The sequence below is a fragment of the Peromyscus leucopus genome, chromosome 16_21 (assembly GCF_004664715.2).
Source record: "Peromyscus leucopus breed LL Stock chromosome 16_21, UCI_PerLeu_2.1, whole genome shotgun sequence".
NCBI classification, from domain to species: domain Eukaryota; kingdom Metazoa; phylum Chordata; class Mammalia; order Rodentia; family Cricetidae; genus Peromyscus; species Peromyscus leucopus.
The window spans coordinates 33,725,925-33,747,158 of NC_051084.1; the positions used below are offsets into that span (position 1 = coordinate 33,725,925).

The 21,234-nt window shown below is 46.4% G+C and overlaps 1 protein-coding gene across 1 annotated transcript in view; it reads left to right on the plus strand.

Moving 5' to 3' along the window:
• Sh3rf3 (SH3 domain containing ring finger 3) overlaps window positions 1-21,234 on the plus strand; it is a 308,575-nt gene that overhangs the window by 258,045 nt on the left and 29,296 nt on the right. The window contains exon 8 of the mRNA XM_028892438.2: window positions 12,294-12,613. Within this exon, the coding sequence (XP_028748271.1) occupies window positions 12,294-12,613 (320 nt within the window). The remainder of the gene's footprint in view (window positions 1-12,293; window positions 12,614-21,234) is intronic.

Here is a 21,234-nt window from a genome sequence, read left to right on the forward strand (position 1 = left end):
GTTAGTAGGGAAGATGCACCTGACCCTCTGGGGATACATGTACTTATATTCCCAGATCGGGGTCTGGGGATACATAGTCCTGTACATGCTTTCCCTGGGAAAAGAAAACATAAGGAGCCATGTAGATCCCCTTTGGGAGTGAAAGGAATGATTGAAATATTCAGTTTTTAAGGGACAACTGGACAGAACTCTGGTGCACCATCATTGGTGCCTGTTGTCTTCAGTGGGCACAGGGTGGACTCTGGTAACACCATCGGTGAGAAAGGATGGACTCAGATAACTGCTATCCAACTTCATCAGCGAGTCCAGAGTGAAGTTCTTATGAATTTTATGATAGTGTCTGTTTTAGTTAGGCTTTCTATGGCTGTGAAGAGACACCATGACCACAGCAACTCTTACAAAGGAAAACATTTTCAGAGAATTAGTCCATTATCATCATAGTGGGACACAGTGGCGTGCAGGCAGACATGGTGCTGGAGCTGAGAGTCCTACATCTTGATTGGCAGGCAACAGGAAGTGAACTGAGATACTGGGTGTGGCTTGAGAATATATGAGACCTCAAAGCCCACCTCCACAGTGACACACTTCCTCCAACAAAGCCACACCTCCTAATAGTGCCACTCCCCTTGGGGCCATTTTCTTTAAAAACCACCATGATATCCATGTCTAAAAGAATCAGAGCTGGCACCAAGAAAGGTTTTCTAGGCACTATTCTGTTGGGAAGCCCCTAAGCCCACCTCCAGTGAACCAGAGAAACCTGTAACTATCCACATGTCTCTCACAAATACCTGTGTTTGTTTATATTAGCCAAAATTCCAGCCTATATTTTGCAACCTTAGCCTGTGGCGACCTGAAAGCATTGCCGTGTACATCACAAGTGCTCTGCAGCCATCTCACCTTCTCCCAGACCCCTCATCCCCTCTTCCATCCCTCCAACCAGCCATGCTTACACTAACGTGTAAGGCATTAGGCTGCTGGCCCTTGGTACCCTCAAGTTCAAGGTACAGCTGTTGTGTCTGGCTAATGATTTTCAGCTGAGTTTCCAGACTGATCAGCAGCATTCCAAGATGTTGAACTTGAAAACGCTGAACTAGAGGGTGCTGCCATTCTTCTGGTTACAAATATCTCACCATCCATTCAGCCCAGCCAGCATGCCAGAAGTGTGTCTAAGCTGAGCGGCCCTGTTGGCACAGCAGTCATGGGTTATCTGCACCAAGTAGCCAGAATAATGGCCTCTCCACACCGAGCCTCACTAGAAGCTCTCCCAATTCAAAAGGAAAATGAAGCCCTGCCAGTCATTACTCCTGCATGCAATGACAAGCAGTATCAAAAGGAATTGGTTTGGCTCGGGGCAGCGCAACATTGTGCACGGTCCATCACCATAGCAACCGCGATGGTGTGACAAGCATTCTCTTCTATCGGTTTAATTTTACATGGGAGGAGAGTGAGACATGGGATGGCTAAGTGGCTCCCCCAGTGCTCTAACCTAATGCTTGTCCCTGTGCCATTGTGTGGCTGTCGCGGCCAGGTTAAAGAATGGCCCCTACCAAGGCATATCAGTACATTAAATGCCACGAGGTTCCCACAGCATTTCCCACTTCGTTCTGCATTTAGAGGGAGCGAAACACTGTTGACAGTACAAGTAATGGATTGTTCTCGGCAGTAATTGCCCATTTCAGCAGCTCCTAGCCCTGAGTTGGGAGGCGTTTCAACAATGTTCTCCACCGGCGCCGAAGGCAGGCAGTTTGACAGAGGTTTAATTGCATTGGCCATAGCATTCGATATGACCGCACCTCCCTTACAATTCTTAATGTACCTCCCGTCTGCAAGGGAGGGAACCCCCTGCATAGTGCTCAGGTTCTTTAACACATGTTCATGTTAGCACTTCTCAGGGGTCCGAGCCCCTGTTCCTCAAGAACAGACTACTGTTCCTCAAGAACAAATGACAGAAAGCAAACAAAACTCAGCACCTGGGAAAAGACGAAGTGTAGACACAGGGCTCCCTCCACGGGGATTGGCGGGAGACAGAGGAGAGACCACACAGACCCTGTTACTGCCCAGTTAGAAGATGGGGCCCGAAATCAAGTTCCTACCGTAGTTTGAAAGTGCCATGATGGAGGCGTGGGTGAGATGATAAGGAAACACAGAGAGAAATGATTCATTCATTCAAACCCAGAGGAAAGGTGGGGGAGGTCAGGCAAAGTTTTCAAGAGGTCCTAATCCCTGGACCCTTTGAAGGCAGGTAGGTGCGGTGGGAAGAGGGTGGGAAGAGGGTTCAGCAGGAGGACCAGCCAGGACAAAGGCATGGCAGTGAAAAAGAAAACAGCTCCTCCGCGGGGTAATTTCATTCCATTCATTGTGGGACCGAGGTGTGGGAGGAGCAGTCCAGTGTGGATGGGCAGTTCCTCTGCAGAGACAAACAGGAAATCTGAGGGACTGGTGGAACTCAGTGGAGAAGGGTAGATGGGGAGCGGGGCTTGGACAGAGAGAGAGGGTATGTCAAGAGCCCTGAAGCAGGCAGAGACCCGGGGCATTTGGAAAGTGAGAAAGGTTCGTGTGAGAGAACCAAGAAAGGCTGTAGTAGGCAGAAAGGCGAGCAGACACGTCACGAAGGTGCTTTCAGGCTGCGTCTAGGAGTCTGGGTTTTTATCTGAAGGGGAAGGACATTCAGTGGTTTAGATAGCAGATGCGGACTGGAAGGATTAAGCTGAAGTAATAAGGATTAGATTTACCCTCCCACTCAAAGCTACCAAAAAAGCAGACAGACATATATGGCAGCAGCTTTTGAGACATGAGGTGTGAGACAACCAAGGAAAGTGGCCCATGAGGACAGTGACGGGGACACAGCAGGGCGGTCAGGTGGAGTCTCCCAGGGCATGGCAACAATGACTGCAGTTACAGACTGGAGGACCCGAGGAGAGAGCTGCCCGGAGAAAGAAAGCCCTGTGTGCTGCCGGGAAGTCATGTGCATATGCATCTGAACACATTACCCGATGCCGAGAAAAGGAAGGAAGAAAGGATTGGCATAAATGGTCCCCAGAATACGCACATACCGGACACAGCGCCCAAGTGCCTGCTTTCCCAGTCAGACGGGGGCGGGGCGGGGGCCGAGAATAACCCTCCACACATTTGAGAGACCAATGGGAACTGAGCACAGCCCCAGTTTCAATACACAGGAAAAGCAAGGATCAGAAGGCTCAGACTGCTTCCAATTGATTTAAACACAGGACAAGACAAAACTCAGGGATATTTACTGGTATACAGGAATACCTAGCTCTTTAAAAACATAGAAATCAACATTTTGGTTATGCAAAAAAAAAAAAAAAATCAAATCACTAGCTGTACAAACAGGCCAGAGGATACAGCCCACAACCAGTCAACTGGTAATCAACCAGGCATTTGAAAATTGGGAATTTAAAGACATTGAAACAGAGAGCTACATTCTATACATTCATAAAGCCGAGAATGGAAAGTGATGTTGAAAAGGAAAATTAAACTTCTAGGATAAAAACAGTGCAATGGAATTAGACAGTGCCCAACAAAAAAACATTAATGAACTGAAGGTGTTGCTATAGAAACTACAAAAAAATGAAACAGATAAAAGAGACTTTTAAACTCTGCAAAGAAAACAATCTAGTGGAAGCCCCCAGAGTGAGAGAGAATCATTTCCAGCAATACATCTGATAGAGGGTTCATGCCCCAGAATATTCAAAAAACTATTTTTTAAAAAACGGGCTATGGATCTGAACAGAGAATTCTCAGAAGAAGAAATAAAAATGCCTAAGCTGTACCTCAGAAGTATTAAACACACATAGCAATTAAGGGAATGCAAATTAAAACTGAGATCAAGAAAACAACCAATAACCAGTGCTGGAGAGGGTGTGGGAAAGGGGAGATGCTCATTCACTGTTGGTGGGGCTGAAAACCAGTCCAGGCCCTCTGGCAATGAGTGTGAAGAAATCTCCAAAAGCTAAAAGTCAATTTCCCATGTGCCCCAGCTATCCCACTCGTTGGTATGTGCCCAAAGGACTTCTTACCATCCTACTTCACAGATACTTGCTCAGCCATCTTCATTGCTGTTCTTTCCACAATAGCTAGGCAATGGAATCCACCCAAATGCCCTAAGCTGGTGAATGGATAAAGAAAATGTGGTACATGTATACAAGGGATTCCACAAAATGAAATCATGACATCTAGAGGTGAATGGCTAGAACTAGAAAATATTATGTTGCGTTGAGGTAACCCAGCCCTGGAAAGATGAACACTGCACGTTCTTCCTCATCCGTAGTCTGTGGTTCAAAATCCTTAGATGTGAGTACATCCCCTGGAGGGACCGTGGGGAGGTGGGGAGCTGTAGGGAGGGGTTGGCAGGACTCGGGTGCTATGAAAAGGGGAATGGAAAAACAAGAGTGGGGTGCTCACTGGGAAAAAGGAAGAAATCACAGTAAGAATGTTTGAAAAAGCCATAGGGAAACAGTACTTTATAAGCTTACTTCAAAATACATAATACAAATATATATATATATATATATATATATATATGATAAAGTTATGCCACTTGAAGGGATAATGAACAAGAGACTATCTAACAAAATTCCCAGTACCAGGTGTGGAAAGCCTCCCTTTAGGTTGCTGGTCAGAAAACCTCCCTGAGAGTCGTCGGGGAGAAGAGTTCAAGAAACTCCCAAAACTGCATAAGCCATTGCCATCGCCCTTGGCTGCCTCGCAGAATTTGAAGATAAGACCTTGTGGCTAGAGACACCACATACGTCAGACACAGGACTAGAGGATCCGACCTTGAGCTGGCCTGGAAGCCTCATCCCTGAGGACTGACTGTCACAGTATGCAAAGGTGCTATGCAAACTGCCAAGAGAGAAGAGCAATCAGTAGTCCTTCCTAGCTATACATCCCAGGAACCATCACAACAAGATGTCCCCAAGGATGCAGTAGTGGCACTTACAGCTTGGGAGTAACCAACGGCCATCTAATTGGACTTAGGGCTTGCTCAGTAGGAGGGAATCCATGCCTAGTACTGTAAACCTAGCCAGCAGCTAATGAGGTCCTGGGTCTTAGAGGAGAACTTCCTACCACCATTTCCTAAACCAGTATAATTTCTTAATCTAAGTACTCATCTGTATACCCACATGTAAGTATAGATCTCACCCATCGTCAAAGAGGCTTCTCTTTATAGCAGACGGAAACCATTACAGATATCTGCAACCGATTAAAATATAGAGAATAAGTGGCTGTAGGTGCCTAACTCAATTAGTACATCTGGAACACAGCTCCTATACCTAAGGCTCTAAGAACATCATTGAAGAAGGGGTGGAAAGACGACCAGGATATCTGCTGCTGGATAGAGAGGCTGCAGCTGTGAAATCACAGCAATGTGATTGTCTAAACAATTGCCTAAAAACATACACAGTGACAGCACCAGCTGATGAGGCCCTGCCCCTAGATGAAGAATCTCAGGCAATTAATGGCTGCTGAGAGAGAAATCTCCAGGGATAAGGACCCTGATAGGTTATGTGATCTTATTTGGTCAGCCACTAAATGGACTCAGCTCTCCTCTCTCTCTCTCTCTCTCTCTCTCTCTCTCTCTCTCTCTCTCTCTCTCTCTCTCTCTCTGTGTGTGTGTGTGTGTGTGTGTGTGTGTGTGTGAGTGAGTGAGTGATAAGTAAAGAACTAATGATGAATTTGAGATGGAGCATGAGTTTAAAGGGGGGTGAAATTATGTAACTACAGTATTATTCCATGAAATTCTCAAAAAAAATTTAAAAGTTAACAGCGTGTCAGTAAACAGTGGGACATCTTAAATGACCCAATGTGTGTATAATTTGAACTCTCAAAGGAGAGAAATACAACTTGAAGGAATAATGACCAAAGTTGTTCTAAGTTTGGTGAAATTATAAATTCATACCTTAAAGCAGTTAGTAGACTCTAAAATAAGAAGCATATAAAAAACTGCAGCAAGGCAAATCATAATCAAATTGTTCAAAATCAATGATAAATGAAATCTTAAAAGTAGCCAGAGAAATAACATGTTAGTAGCAACAAAGATAGGAATGATGTAGGTATTGGGTAAAGAGACTAAGTGAGGAGGCGGTGAAAACCAGGAGGAAGTGTTTTTATCAATCTTTGGTTCTATACCCAGCAAAAAAAATGATCTTTTAAAACATGAAAACAAAGTAAAAAAATCAGACAGTGAAACTTACAGATATGGTCTGAAATGGAGCTACACTATTAGAATTGTTGAAAGTTTAACAGAAGTTGAAAAGGATGGAGATCCACATTGCAAAGTAATGAAAAGCACTAAAAATGGTAACTACATAAATAAAAGCATAAGGGTTTTTCTTATTTAAATACTTTTAAAATACAGTAGACAGTTTAAACACAATCAGGGTGATGTTGGTTATGGAATTTAAACTCAGATAAAATTAAAATCTATAATGACAAGAAGACAGAAGTCCGGGTGGAGGAGAGAAAGGGAAGTACTGTCTCCTGCTGTCTGCTCTTCTGCTGTGTTGGTAGAGCTGCACAATGTCTGGTGAGAGACCGCGATAAGAGAAAGATGCCGTCCCACACAGACGCAGAACGTCACAGTGAAGGAGACAAATCATATTGTAGAAACATTCCGTTAGTCCCAAAGCAAGACAGAAACAGCAGAAGGAAATAAAGAACACCTAGGTAAGAGAGGATAGGTGTGGTACAGTGATAAACTTCATCATACAGACCATGACATTCCAAGTAAGTGGTCTAACTAGACCCCTGTGGAGCTGGGATTGCATTCTCGGGTTTTATTAGAAGCAAGCAAACAAAAACAATACCAGCTTGTGCTATGAACAAGAGATGCGCATTCCTACTTCAAAGCGTCACTGTCAGGACTTAAGAGAGAGGACAGAAGCCACGTGTTCCTGGCACTTGCAGCCCGGACACTGCGTAACTGCAACTGTGCTACTGTATCTCATGGATGAAACAGTGCGTGTGTGCACCGGTACGCGTGTGTGCACTGGTACGCGTGTGTACACCGGTACGCGTGTGTGGGTGCCTGTCTCACACAGAGGACAGTCTCACCATCATTGCCGCCATGCTCCTTATTTTATAGAGGAGAAAATGAGGTTCAGAAGTGCGAGGTGACTGGCCTGAGGAATCCCCACCCTCAGTTGCCAGAGGTGAGATTCCAGTCCCTCTGTCCATCATGGCTCCCTCCTTCTGTCACCTCCGCTTGAGAGCTAAGACAAAAGCACAGCGTCACCTCCTTCACACTCCAAGGAGGATGCGTGACAGGCAGCCTAAATATTTTTGCTAGGCTTCACATTTCAAAGTGGCGGGGAGAAGACCAAAGGCATCGTTTTGGAAGTTGTACGTCGATTATAGCTAGTGGGACGATATGCAAATAGAGATTCTGTCAGTAATGAGGATGGAGTGTGCCACGCTAATATTAATCAAAAGAAAATTGATCTACTAATGTCAGGCAGGAGAATGGATAGCCACGAGTCACTGGGGTAATGACAGCTACATAAGGGGGCGAAGATGAGCTCATTAGGACGGCATAACAGTTCTAAGTATTAATGAGCCAAATTATAAAGCTTTGAAAACGCGTGAGCAACAATGGATGAAGCTGCCGACAGGCACGGAGAAATCCACAAAGGTAAGATTGCAGTCTCTCTCAAAATTGTATCAACTATTGGTAATAGTATAGAGCATTAGAGTACAGCCATAACCACTTAATTTAATTAGCAGTTAGGGGGATGCCCTACCCATCAACATCAAAATACACATTATTTTCAAGTGCACACATGACATCCCCGTGTTCACCCATCGTCTGGGCCATGATATGTAAAACTCTAGTACATGTAAAGGGACTTGGGTCACACAGATTACATCCCCAACCACGGTGGAGTTGAACTGGAAATCGGTATCACAAATAATTGTTTAAAAACATAATAATAAACTTCAAAATAATCAGTGGATCAAAGAAGAAATAAAAGGTAGGAAACATTTTGAGATGAATAAAAAGGAACACAACATATCAAAATGTGTGGGTTGCGGCCAAGGCAATCTTTGAGAGGGAATTTATGGCATGGAATATCCATGGTAGGAAACAAAGAAGCTTATCAAGTTAATAGCCTCTAGGCTAAATGGAGTAATGGACCAAGAGGGAGTAAGACAGAGCAGTGATAGTAAAACTGACTGAGCTAAAAGGGGGTCCTTTGAGAAGGTCAGTCATCAAATTAATAAACCTCTAGCCACCTGCACTAAATAAAAAGGGACAAATGTGAAAGTCAACATCACCAGAAATAACAAAAGTGATATCATTTTAGAGTCTGCCAGATAAGAAATTATTGTAAAATCTTTGTGTGAATAAGTTCTCTCGATAGATGAAATGAACATATTCAAATAATCCTTTAAAGACATAAAATCAGCAGACATATTAACAAGAAATAACTTGAATAGGCCTATATCTATAAAAGAAACTGAGCTTCTAGTTTTAAAACACCCACAAACAAAGTTCTAGGATATGTGACTTCACTGGTAAATTATATAAAACCACCAAAGGGGAAATTATAACATTTAAATTTAAAACAATGGGGCAGTAATAAACAACTTTCTGGACTTGCCTAGAAAATTGAAAAAAAAAAAGTGGGGGGAGAATACTTCCTGTCCTTTTCCATAAAGCCAGCATTACTTTAATTAAAAAAAATTCATAAGACAATAAAAATCACAGACCATATCTAATTGGGTAGCAATTGAGAAAGTTAGTAACTCCCCATGTGAGGTTATCCCAGGAGTCCAAGGCTGGATTAACATTAAACAACTTACGTACTTCATCTTGTTCATGACCAAAATAATGTGATTATCCCAAAAACAAAGTATTAGCCGGGCGGTGGTGGCGCACGCCTTTAATCCCAGCACTCGGGAAGCAGAGCCAGGCAGATCTCTGAGTTCGAGGCCAGCCTGGGCTACCAAGTGAGCTCCAGGAAAGGTGCAAAGCTACACAGAGAAACCCTGTCTGGAAAAACAAAAACAAAAACAAACAAAAAAAAAAAAACCAAAGTATTTCCCAGAACCCAGGATCTACTCCTTATTTAAGGAACTTTAGAAAATGAATGATGGCAGCGAACTTGTGTGTGATGAAAGCCCCCTGTGAGAACACACAGATGCCCTCCCACTTGGTGGTCAAAGATGGGAGGCTTTACCTATGGGGAGTGTGAGGTACACAGGTGTGGGGGGTGGGGGAGTGAAACTTCCTAGTTGTGGACATAAGGATTTTAGATATGGAAAACCCCAAGGCATACACATATACACACCCCTACAACTTAAAAATGAATTCAGCATTGCAAGATACAAAATCAGTATAACAAAAAAAAAATGTATTCCTATATATGGTCCACCCTCCAGAGCTGTGGATCCAACTAGTAATGGATCAAAAATATTGAAGGAAAAAAAGCGTCTGGATTGAACATGCACAGATTTGATTACTTCGTTAGTCTCTTGGATGATGTCAGCTGACCTGGGACCAGCCCATTCTCTCTGGCCACCACACTTTGTCCCTCCCTACTCGGTAAAAGAATAGGCTATGCTTTCCCTTGGAGGGTCGTAAACTATTTCAGACCTGCCCATACTACTCTGCCTTCTTCCTGCAGGGTTTTTGTTGGTTTGCTGGGGATGTTTTGTTGTGTTGAGAAAGGGTCTCACTATGTAGCCCTGGCAAGCCTGGAACTCCCTATGTAGACCAGGCTGGTCTCTGGCTCACCCAGCTCAGTCTGCCTCCGCCTCCCACGTGCTGGGACTAAAGGCATGTGCCACCACGTTGCCCCGCCTCCTGCAGTATTAGTTACCTCCTGACCGAAGGACAGCTGGATCCAGTGCCTTCTCATGAACTCCCTGCCTCTCCTCTCCAACCCTAAATTCCAAACACCAATGGCAGACCAGCAGTCCCAAGTTAAACCTGGCAAAGAAACTAACTCACTGGGCGTACTTAACAAAGCCTGGGCGAGGGGTTACGTACAGGGACGCATTATGACTCCATAGCAGTTACATCACAAGAAGCCCACCTGAGCGTGGGTGGAGGACTCCGGAGCTCTGGAGGCTTGCAGTTCCATGCCCAAATTGTAGGCAGATCAGTCAGTCCATCCATCTGAGTCTCTTCTAACCTACTGGCTGCGTCTTTTAAGGGTCAGTTTTCTGAGACTTGAAGGTCTTGTTTACTTCTTGAGTGAATAAAATAATACAAAAACAAGCTTCCCTGTATCCCCCAGGGAGAGAAATGTTTCAATTTGGAGGAAACTGTTACACAAAGAAGGGCCACAGAACTAACTGGAAGACCCAGGGAGGGCCAGGTCCGGAGCAAGAGGTGGGTGTGAATTGGCTCACTGAGATTTCAAAGCAGGGGAGGGAAAGTGCACATAAAAGGTACCCAAGACATGGAGAAATCAGACAGAGATAGACATACAGAGGACAGGGGACCGTCTTCCAAAGCAAGGAATAAAATCCACAAAAGAGAGAAAGAAAAATCAGGAGCTGTCAGAAATGAAATGTCTATGAATCAGAAATAGCAGGATGGGAAAGACATCCCATTTCGAATTTGGGGAATCAAACAGTGTAGGCAGCACAGACTGCGGAGTGTGTATATTTCACATTGTAGCCGTACAAAGGGATGTGCCAGGAAAACAGGGCAGAGAAGAACGGGTTGAAAGAGCAGCCTCAGCTAGAGGGTGGATCGGGGTGCTCACACCGCTCGTGACGGGGCTTTCTTGACCAAAAATAGAGCAACTGGAGACAGAAGCATCAAAAGCACAGTCACAGAGAATATTCCAGAACTGGACGAGTTCCAGGGTGATTCCAGGTGCTGGGGACAGATCAGAGAGCTGGGGGGGAGGGGACTGGGGGGGGGGAAACCAGTGTTAGAAGCCACCATCAAAGTGCAAACCAAAGACCAAACCAGCCTAGAGAACGTGTGCTCTCTACCAGCCTTTACTGCTGCTTACTCTTCAAAGAATGGGTAGCTGCTTCAGCATTGCTAATAGGATCGCTGGTGAGTTGGAACCTAGGCGGCCTGGGCAATGGGCTGTGCTTGCGTCGTTGGGCATTTTTTTTTTTCTTCTCTAATGATTAATTTCAGTGAAATGATTAGTGATGCTTCAGCTGGGAGTTCTCCCTTCTCAAGTAATCACTCATTCATTATAAACTATATTAAGTATCTTCCACATGCCTGGCACCATTCCAGGGATGTGGAATGCATTCTATTAGTGAATTGAACAGCCATTGTTCCCCAGACTCCCTGAGCTCAGCTGACGGCGTAGTGGGAGAGAGACAAGGAACAATTGATACATGATAAATGAATGAACGATATAGACTGTTAAGTGGTGTGCTAAGTACCTACAGGAGGAGACGATTCAAGATTTCAGGTGGTGGTCACACTGTGCATCTTCATTGATTGGATGGATCTTTCTAGAAGGCAGAGCAGGAGGCTCCAGGGTAATGGCTTTTGGCTGGCTCCTGTCACTCCCCCTCCCAAGGACTGGTAGGTTGGGGTAAAGGAGGGTTCAGGCAGTAGGCAAAGCGGAGGAGCCCACAGTCCTAGTCAAGAGTTGAAGGGGGATGAACGCCCCCCAATGGCTTCGTTGATCTGAATAATCACTGGGCCTTTCCCTCACGACACAAGGCATATTGTCCGGGATGTCCAAATGCTGGGTTCCCAACCCCTCTGAAACCACAAATAATTACTTTAAAGAAACCCATACCTCAGGCCTTTTTCTATATGGCCTTGTATATACAGGATCACCTGTAGCCTTAAGACGCCATGGCCTGAGTGAACCTGGAAGATGTCAGAGGAAGGGCCGGCTTACAGCTGAAGGCATGGAGTGCAATGTGGAGAGGCCTCCCACCTGCAGACACACCACTAAGATTTCCAAGTGTATTTTATAGTTGCGGCATATTTGGAGCCTGAATATTGTTTGCATTGTGTATTTTTCTCCTATGTCTGAAGGAATAGAACCAATTTCAGTGGTAAGAAATAGTTTCAGTAAGTGTGATATTAAAAAAAATTGTAAGAAAACACTGGATTAATATGGTCTGGCGTGCCCTGGGGCACCTGGGATAAGGACTATGCTGAGCCAGAGTATAGAGTGCAATTTCAGGGTTGTTTGGCCTCAGTTTCTCCTCCAGCAACAGTAGCCAAGTCTGGAGTACTCAGAACCCTCAGAGATCAGAGGTCAAGCCTGAGAGGAGCCCGCGCTGCAGTCCCATGGCCAAGTGCACGCTAACCTTTCAATCCACCATCTCTCCAGCTACCCATCCCTCCGCCCAGGCCCTGGACCGACCGACGGCCACCGTGTCGCCCCTGCGCACTCAGACTTCTCCATCCCGCCTGCCCGCCACCAGCCTCCGACCCCGCTCTGTGGTGTCCCCACAGCACAGCCAGCAGCCCCCGACGCCGATGTGTGCCCGGCCAGCCGTCCCTTTCACGTCGGCAGCGTCGGCCATCACGCCGCCCAACGTCAGTGCCGCCAACCTCAGCGGGGAGGTTGGAGGGCCGCCCATCAGTGGCCTGTCCATACCCAGCCCCATCAACACAGGGTACAAGCCAGACGACAAGAAAAATGAAAAGGTAAGTGGGCCATCCTGGGCTAACCCTGAGCCTGGAGCTGGCTGGTTATTGGGTCCTGCTCACACAGATGCCGATGGTTTTTGGACAATTGAGGCTTCAGCATGTTCACTGAAGTCCTTATATTGTATATGCCAGGTCTTTGGCGGGGTTGTGGGGGGCCAGCTCCCACATTTATTTACCCCATGGACTCTTGAGAAGTGAAGATAAGAGATTTAGATAGAAATATAGAGGAGAGAGACAGGTAGAAACATAGAATAGCCTCAGGAGGGCCTGGGTCAAATCCCACCATCCCCTTCTGTCTTTACTAAAGGGCTTTAAAGGAATGCCAGGGAGTGGACCAAAAGACCTTCCCCCAGCACAGCCAAGACCTTCCCAAACACCTGGTAACCACACATATGGTCAATCCATCTCCTAATGCAGCCCTGCTGTGTAAAGCAAGCTCAGGTCTCACTAGGAAGCTTTTGTGGGCTCCCACAAGGGATAAACGCCAACCAAGAAGGCAGCTCCTTAGAGTAGAAGCTGGCAAGCCTCGAGGGTCTGCCAAGGCCAATAATCCCGCTACAGTTTGTGTGTCAATCAGAAAGTGGCGTCTCCCTCATCCATACACCATGGTCCCTCCTGTTAGAGGCTCATTGTAATGTGCCCATCTTATCAGAACAAGACTCTTTCCTGCCATGTGCCAGGATATGACAGTGAAAAATAAACAAATCTGCAGTCTCTGTGGTCTGAGCAGCACCCTGTCCCTGGGCTGCATCGTTCTTGCGGAGTTTGCAACCTGTTCAGCCATCTGGGAAGGACTTGTTTCCTAAAAAGAACTGGGGGAGAGGGGGAAAGGAGGGTGCCAACCTGCTAGTGGATATGGACGACATTTTCAGCTATTCTCTTATTTTATACAAGATTTGAGTCAATGGCCAGTAGCTGGGTGATGAGTAGCCAGGATCAGACTCTACCTTTATAAATCAGTGCTCTCCAGCTGAAATTCAAGCCAGCCACAAAACTAAGGAAGAATATTCTAGTAGCCCGTGGTTTGAAGTAAAATAAAATTGAAAGGTCAGATGCCTTATAATTGCATATTATCAAACGCACTATCCAAAAAAATATTCCAGCGTGATCTAGCCTTGCTGCTGGGCTAAGGTTGTTTTGAACAGTGGGTTTAGCAGTCTTCTTGGTTTTCCCATATCCTGGAGCTGCTTAAGACATTTCCATATGAGATCAGACTCTGGATTCCAGTGTATTGGCCAGGATTCCTAAGCACCCTATATGTCTCCCGTGTTTGAGGTGAATCGAGCCCCCCTTCAGGCCATCCCCAGCCCTAATTTTCAGGTCCTGTTGTTCAGCTTCCAAGAACCTTCAGATTCTTCCCCTTCTGGAACCTAGGAGTACCACAGCAATGGCCCAAACTCCTCTCCAGAGGTGACATTCTCAGCTGCCTGTCACATGTGGGCTGGGTAGCTACAGACTGGCCTCTGCTGGTAAAACCAGGAGGGCATCCACCCTGTGAAGTAAAATATGCATGCTGTGTTTTGTCTCCTTGAGTGCTTGAAAACCAGTTTAGTTTTGATGCTGCTCCCTTCCACCTTCTGGCTCTTCACAAGGAAACCTAGATGGTTCTTAAGATTTTGGACTGACCATGTGAGTGCCATGTATTTGCAAGATACATTCTTGAAGTCATCTTCTAAAGGAGATTTTTAAAAAATCAGTTAATTTTTAAAAATTAGTTCATTTTAGCCTACAAGTTGCCTTCACAGCAACATCTAGACTAGCATTTGACCAAACAACTATGCGTCATTGTAGCTAGAGTTCTCCTGTCTTGCCCAGAGTCAAGACAAATCTCTATCACCCACCAGTCCCACAGCCGCTCAGACCCAACCAAGTAAACACAGAGACTTATATTGCTTACAAACTGTATGGCCATGGCAGGCTTCTTACTAACTGTTCTTATAGCTTAAATTAATCTATTTCCATAAATCTATAACTTGCCACGTGGCTCGTGGCTTACCAGCATCTTCACATGCTTCTTATCATGGCGGCGGCTGGCAGTTACTCCTTCTGCCTTCCTGTTCTTTCTTTTCTCCTCTCTGTTAGTCCCGCCTATACTGCCTGCCTAGCCACAGGCCAATCAGTGTTTTACTTATTGACCCATCAGAGTAATTTGACATACAGACCATCCCACAGCACGTCATAGCCTGACCAAGCTGATTACATAATATTAATCATTCTTCTCTATCTGCTATCTGCCTAGCATGGTGCAGCTGGTATCTGGAGAGAAGCCAAAAACACACTCCCTCTAGAAGAGGAGGCCATCTTTGGAAGATGTACCGTTAGCATCCTGTAACTTATGCATTATGATGTAAAAGTTAACACAGTCAAATGCTGACACCTTAGGTTATATCATAAAAGGATGAGAAAGGAAAGGAAGCAGAAATATGGCTTAATGCGTGCATGTGCACACACACACACACACACACACACATTCATAACAAAGCAGGAAGTCCTCACGATGGCAGTCCTCCTTTCTGTAGCTGGTCGAGTGGTCCTAGCGCGTCTCACCGTCACCTTCATCCTTCCGGTGCCCATCCTGTGTCTCTTTTGCACACAGTACAACCAGTATTCGGCTGCTTGTACCCGGTAGGGTGAACCCATCCCTTCCTTCCTGAAGACTCTGCCGTTTGTAGTACTGTGTCCTGTGCCCTGCCCCCAACCTGAACCACACAGCCTGGTATTACCAAGTGGTCTAAGGCGTCTCTTGTGTTCCAGACATGCTCTGGTCATCCTCTACTGTGTCTCCTTGGAATCAAAATTCCTTCCTATGCCAGTGACTCAAAGATACAGGGGTCCCGAGATGGCTGAAGCATTCTGAACGGAACTGGCAGTTCGGTGGAGTGGTTCTTGTTCCACAGTGGAATTGTTAAACTACCAGAGTGCATCATTCTAACAAGGATAAGAAGTCAGTTTTGCCAGTGAGTCACTAAGAGTCATAGTGGTACCTTTCCCATTTCCTCACTGATCCCTGGAGTTGTGGATGTTGGTCATGCAGAGAGGAACCCATATCTAGAGTTAGTGTCTACTGCAGTGACAAAACACTGTCTCTGCCAGTGTAACCAACCTGCTGGTCACTGACTGGTTAACCCTTGTCACGTGCTCTGTGTTCATCTCTGCTGCTCGGAGTCAACAGTGAATAGAGCCAGGTTGACCTTGGTGAGTGCAATTCCATGGTCTTTAGCCAACACATACCCACCACCCATTGCCCTTGAGCCCACTGGTCAATGAGAGGTGGCCAGAGAAAGAGGCTGCCTAGAATCTAATTCTAATCCTTTGTTAGAATAGGTTTTCCTATCCACTTCAGTACTGATGGCCTCAGCTAAGGTCATCCTTTAGTGAGCTCGGGACACAAATGCCTGCTTTTTTTTTTTTTCCAAAGTAGGCTATTTCCCTAACTTTTCCAGATTTCCTTCCATGAGCCTGATTACTTAGCTAAGTCACTGAGCTGCGAATTGCTGCTCAGTCAGACATCTGACCATTTACCCTCTCAGCCAAGTGCAATCCGTTGTCTGCAGGGGAGGATGCAGTACCGACGCTGTTTGCTAGGGGGCAGTGTCTGCACACCATGCAGGAACATGTAACCCAGGCCTACAGCTTCCCTTTGTCATGTGAACACAGCCAGCTCAGGGCCTCTGGTGTGGGGATGCAGAGGGGCCAAGGAACCATGAGTATTACTTGCTCCATACAAACCTACTCAGGCCTCAGGGCCTCCTTAGGCCATTCTTGGACATGCCACTTTCATTGGATGATGGGCAGCTTAAGTTCCGTGGTATCTTGGTGGCTTATAGTTAAATATGTAGTCCCTACCGAGGCCTAGTAGTAAAAAGACAGAACCTAGTTCTTTTTTTTAAAAAATTTAATGTACTTATTTTATATTTATGAGTGCATTTGCTCACATGTATATTTGAGTATCACGTATGTGCTTGGTGCCCTCAGAGTTCAGAAGACAGTGTCAGATCCCTGTAACTGGAGTTACAGAGGGTTGTGAGCCACCATGTGGGTGCCGAGAATCAAACCCAGGTCCTCGGCAAGAACGAGTGCTCTTAACTGTTGAGCCATCTCTCCAGCCCCCAAGATGCACTTCTTTAGAGAACAGTGATTTAAAAAGGAATGATAGGTATTGCTCCAGGATCATAAAGTCCAGATACACCCCAGGCTGCAAACAGAATCTCATCTTCACTGACGTTTAAGCTCCATTGACCCACTACTGCATGTGACCCGTGTGGCAGAGCATCCGGCACCACAGGATGGACCAGTGAGGCAGCCTTCTGGTCAGGGCCTTACTCGGAACCCAGTAGGGTTGAGGCCCATTGATAACAGGTTAGAATAATACACCCAGGGGGAGAATATGATACCACCACAATCAGAAAGGGCCTGCTGGGTAGTGTGCTGTAAGGGAGGCCAGATACAGCAAATAATTTACTGTATATGGAAAGTCTTCAGAGGTCCATGAGTGTCATGTCCTTGCACAGCTTAGGTCTTGAAAGCCTGACTGTGGGCAACCAGAGGAAGAAATGACAGACATACGGTATGGTGATTTGCATAAGAATGGTCCCCATAGGCTCCTGTAGTTGAATGCTTAGTCACCAGGGATTGGCACTATGAAAGGAGAAGGATTAGGAGGTGTGGCTTTGATGGAGTGGGTGTGGCTTTGTTGGAGGAAGTGTGTCATCACTGGTAACGTTGAGGTTTCAAAAGCCCAAGCCAGGCAGTGTCTCCCTGTCTGTGCACTAGGATGTAGATCTCAGCTACGGGTCCAGTGCCCCGTGTGCCGCCAGCCACCATGTTCTCTGCTGTGGACTAAGCCTCTGAAACTGTAAGCAAGCTCCCCATCAAATGCTTTCTTTCCTAAGAGTTGCCTTGACCATGGTGTCTCTTACAGGAATCTTACAGGAATAAAACAGTGACTAAGACACGTGAACACTGAAAAGCTGGGATGGGTAGCTCTGGGCTCTCTGATGGAGAAGCTCAGCATATGTTTATTCTATACAGTCGAACAGGAAGGCAGGGTCCTTACATACAACTGAACAAGGAGGATAACCATGCATTTATATGGTTCCTGGGGATCCAACTAAGTTTCTCAGGTTTGCATAACAGACTGGTCCATCTTCCACACTTTAAAAAATAAAAAAGATAGCCAGGCGGTGGTGGCGCACACCTTTAATCCCAGCACTCGGGAGGCAGAGTCAGGTGGATCTCTGAGTTTGAGGCCAGCCTGGGCTACAGAGTGAGTTCCAGAACAGGCACCAAAACAACACAGAGAAATGCTGTCTCGGAGAAAAAAAAAAAAAAGATAATGTAAAATATCTTCGTGAATATACAGAGTTTCTTAGAGCCCGAGAAAAAAGGATAAGCATGATTTGCATATCTGTTTTAGAATCAATCTATGAAACAGTATCTTTGCTTTCTTCTGTCCCATCACTTCTCTTCCTAATACAGACCATCTTGTATGACTCAGAGAAACCTAACTGCGGGTAATGTAACAAAACAAGGCAGAAGGATCTGATCCGCCCCTGCATTTCTCACGCAAACAAACCTCTTGCACAGTGTGGCTAGAGTGGCTAGACCCTTTTTCCCTTTCTTCCCGGATGCGGGCTCACTCAGCTGCTACCAACTCCACCCTGGGATATGGATGCAGGTGCCACGGAGGGTCTCCCTCAAGGAGGTGATATTATAACCCAAAAGTGATGCCTATTTTATTGGCTCACAAGTTTCCCACACTCTGTTGGTCAAAGCTAGCTGCCTGGCCCCACTGGATCCCCGAGAGACCAGGAAGTAGGTTTCCCGTGCCTGGAAAGCAGAAGGTACGTGGTCACCCGGTGGAACAGCCTAAGTAGAATCCAGGTCAGGGTCTCCTGGTGTATTTTGATAATTCCCAACGGCTGCCGTGGGGAACTTCCTTCTCAGATAACATTGGTTTCTTGGGACCACCAGAAATGTGCCATGTTCAAGGTATTTTAAGGGGGACACCAGGGACTAGATCTAGTCTAGGAAGTTAAGGTGGTGTTGCTATAGAGAGAGGTCAACTTCGAGCCTCTGCTGGGACAAGCTCGGCATCTTTTGGCCCAGGTCATGCCTTTTCTCTACCCCAGGAATTCAGGCAGAAGCTGCATTCTGCAACACACACACACACACACACACACACACACATACGTGGAAGGGGGAGAGAGAGGAGAGAGAAAAAAAAAGGAGAGAGAGGAGAGAGAGAGATGGATCTTCCTTCATAGGGCACCATCCCAGGATATTTCTAGCAGATAGGAACTGACCAGGAGACAGGGTCTAGACCCAACTGTGTCAAATACAGGGCTTGTGTGCTCTGAGGCCTGGGTGCTTAGCATGAGGCCGGGTCCTCTGTGGCTACTTACTCCTGTCTTTGGGGATAAGAACCAGTTTCACAGTATCACACCCTGAGCTGCTTTTCTGTGAGTGGATCTGTGAGGGGCCTGGCTGTGTACAAGCCGATTGGTCTTCTTTCCTCAAAGCACAGAGCTTAGACTACCTAAAAACAATAGCATTTCCTCCGTGAGTGACCACCCTGCAGGCTGTGGGTGGAAATGGCCCCAGGATAGCTCAATTACATCACAGTGATGGTTTTATGAGCTTCCCTCTGATGAAAGGTAAATCCACAAATTCTATACAAGCCAGTGGCACGATTGTCACAAGCCCAGAAAAGCCTGGCCACGGTGCTACTAACAAATAAACCAACGAAGGCTCACACACGTACAAAGGCCAGAAGACTGCACTCCCCTCACACTTGAGAAAGCAAGGCCAGATTCCTTCAGCACCTTATGTGTGACGCTTAGAGTCACATCAGGCAACTCCCATTATGCTTCTGTGCTGGGTCTGCACCTAGACAGGTAGGGTGCTCAAGGCATGTTCCAGGATGTGCATGAGATGAGCAGATGTGCATTTATCCAGCTGTGTGAAGTTGCTCAGTGTGGACTACTTTCTATGTTAGAGATTGCAGTGAAGCCCATTGGGCCAGTGACAAGCAGGGCATCGTTGTGGTTAGTCAAACGAAGTGTACATTTTCCACTGCAAAGGCTTGTCCCATCCCCTCTTGGTGACAGGGCCATGCCCAACAGGCAGAGGGCACGCTTCATCAAAGGATCTGGTGGCCTTGTCTCTATCAGGCAAGGCAACGACTGTAGGAGGACTCCTCTCCCTGTCGAGAAGGATGGGGTGGGGAGGAGGTGCAGGATTGGCAGTGTAAAGGCACACGGTCTGAGCACACGCTGCCGAGCTCCGACTCACACCCATTCCAGCCACCTTTCCGCGGCTGTGATAAAACACGCTCACCGAAAGCAACTTACAGGAAACGATTTGTTCATCTTACGGCTACAACATCTCATTGTGGAAAGTCAGGGTGGAAACTGCTTGCCAGCTACCTCTTTGGCTCACTTCTCTAAGTTACCAGGACCACCTGCCCAAGGATGGTGCCACCCACAATAGGCTGGACCGCTTGTATCAACTAATAATCGGGATAATCCCTTACTAACACGCCCACAGGCCAGTCTAATAAAGAAAGGTATTCAAAAGAGACTTTTCCCCAGACGATTCAGCTGACCGTTAATATGTACCAGGACAGCATCCTGTGTGGAAGACCTCATCATCACTGGTCATGGTGAGTTCCCCGATGTGGTTCTCAGAATTCACCCTTTTTCTTATTGTAACCCAGAAGAGACACTGCCCTCCGTAAGTGTGGTTGCACTTTGCCCATCCTTCCGTTATTTATCCATCACGTAGCACCTTTTTGGGCAAGCCTAGCTTCATGCTCTAAGCCCAGCGCTGTATAGGCTAGTCTAGATAGGGCTAGCTCTGACCATGGATTCCAGAAGAGGACAGGCAGGTGACTGAAAGGTGGAGCTGTCTGGCAGTGCCATGTACAGGGTGTCAGGGAATCCAGCGACAGAGACCTAGTGATGCCTAGAACAGCCATGGGGGAGGACTTGATAAGCTAACGGACAGACCTTAGATAACTCATCCTATCCTCCGCTGCATGAAGCGCCCCTTAAACTTCCACCCATCCTCTTTTGCTAAGACAATTCTACAATAGACGTTTGAGTCTCTGGTCCACTGGGAGGCAGGAGCTGTGTGGCTGATCCATCTGTTACTTGGTCTGGGAAGGATGCCACATTCCCTCTGGCCCGTGTTGGTGACTCACAGCAGAGCAGGCCAGCCTCGGAAGTGTGTGGACCCACGAGCATCTGGATCCTGATATCTTGGCTTCTTTTCATTTCTATCCTTCCCTAATCATCTTAATAAAATAATAACCACCACATGTGACTCCATAATGGTGGCTCCTTAAGGCAATATTAAGAGCGGTCAAGGATTATTCAGAGATGAAATGTCAGAAAAGGGCAATAGTTCAGGGTGCCTGGCTAGGGTCCAGAGTCACTTACTCAGTGGGTGACATCAAGGTTGTGCCATGTAAGCCTTTCCACAGGCACTTTGGTGGCCCTGCATTGAGTGTGCATTGTGTCTCCTGGAATCAGACTCCCTTGAGAAGCACACAGAGATAAGGAAAAAAATTCACCTCATCCTTTAAAGCCAAAAAGCATGCCTTGGCAATGCCTGGC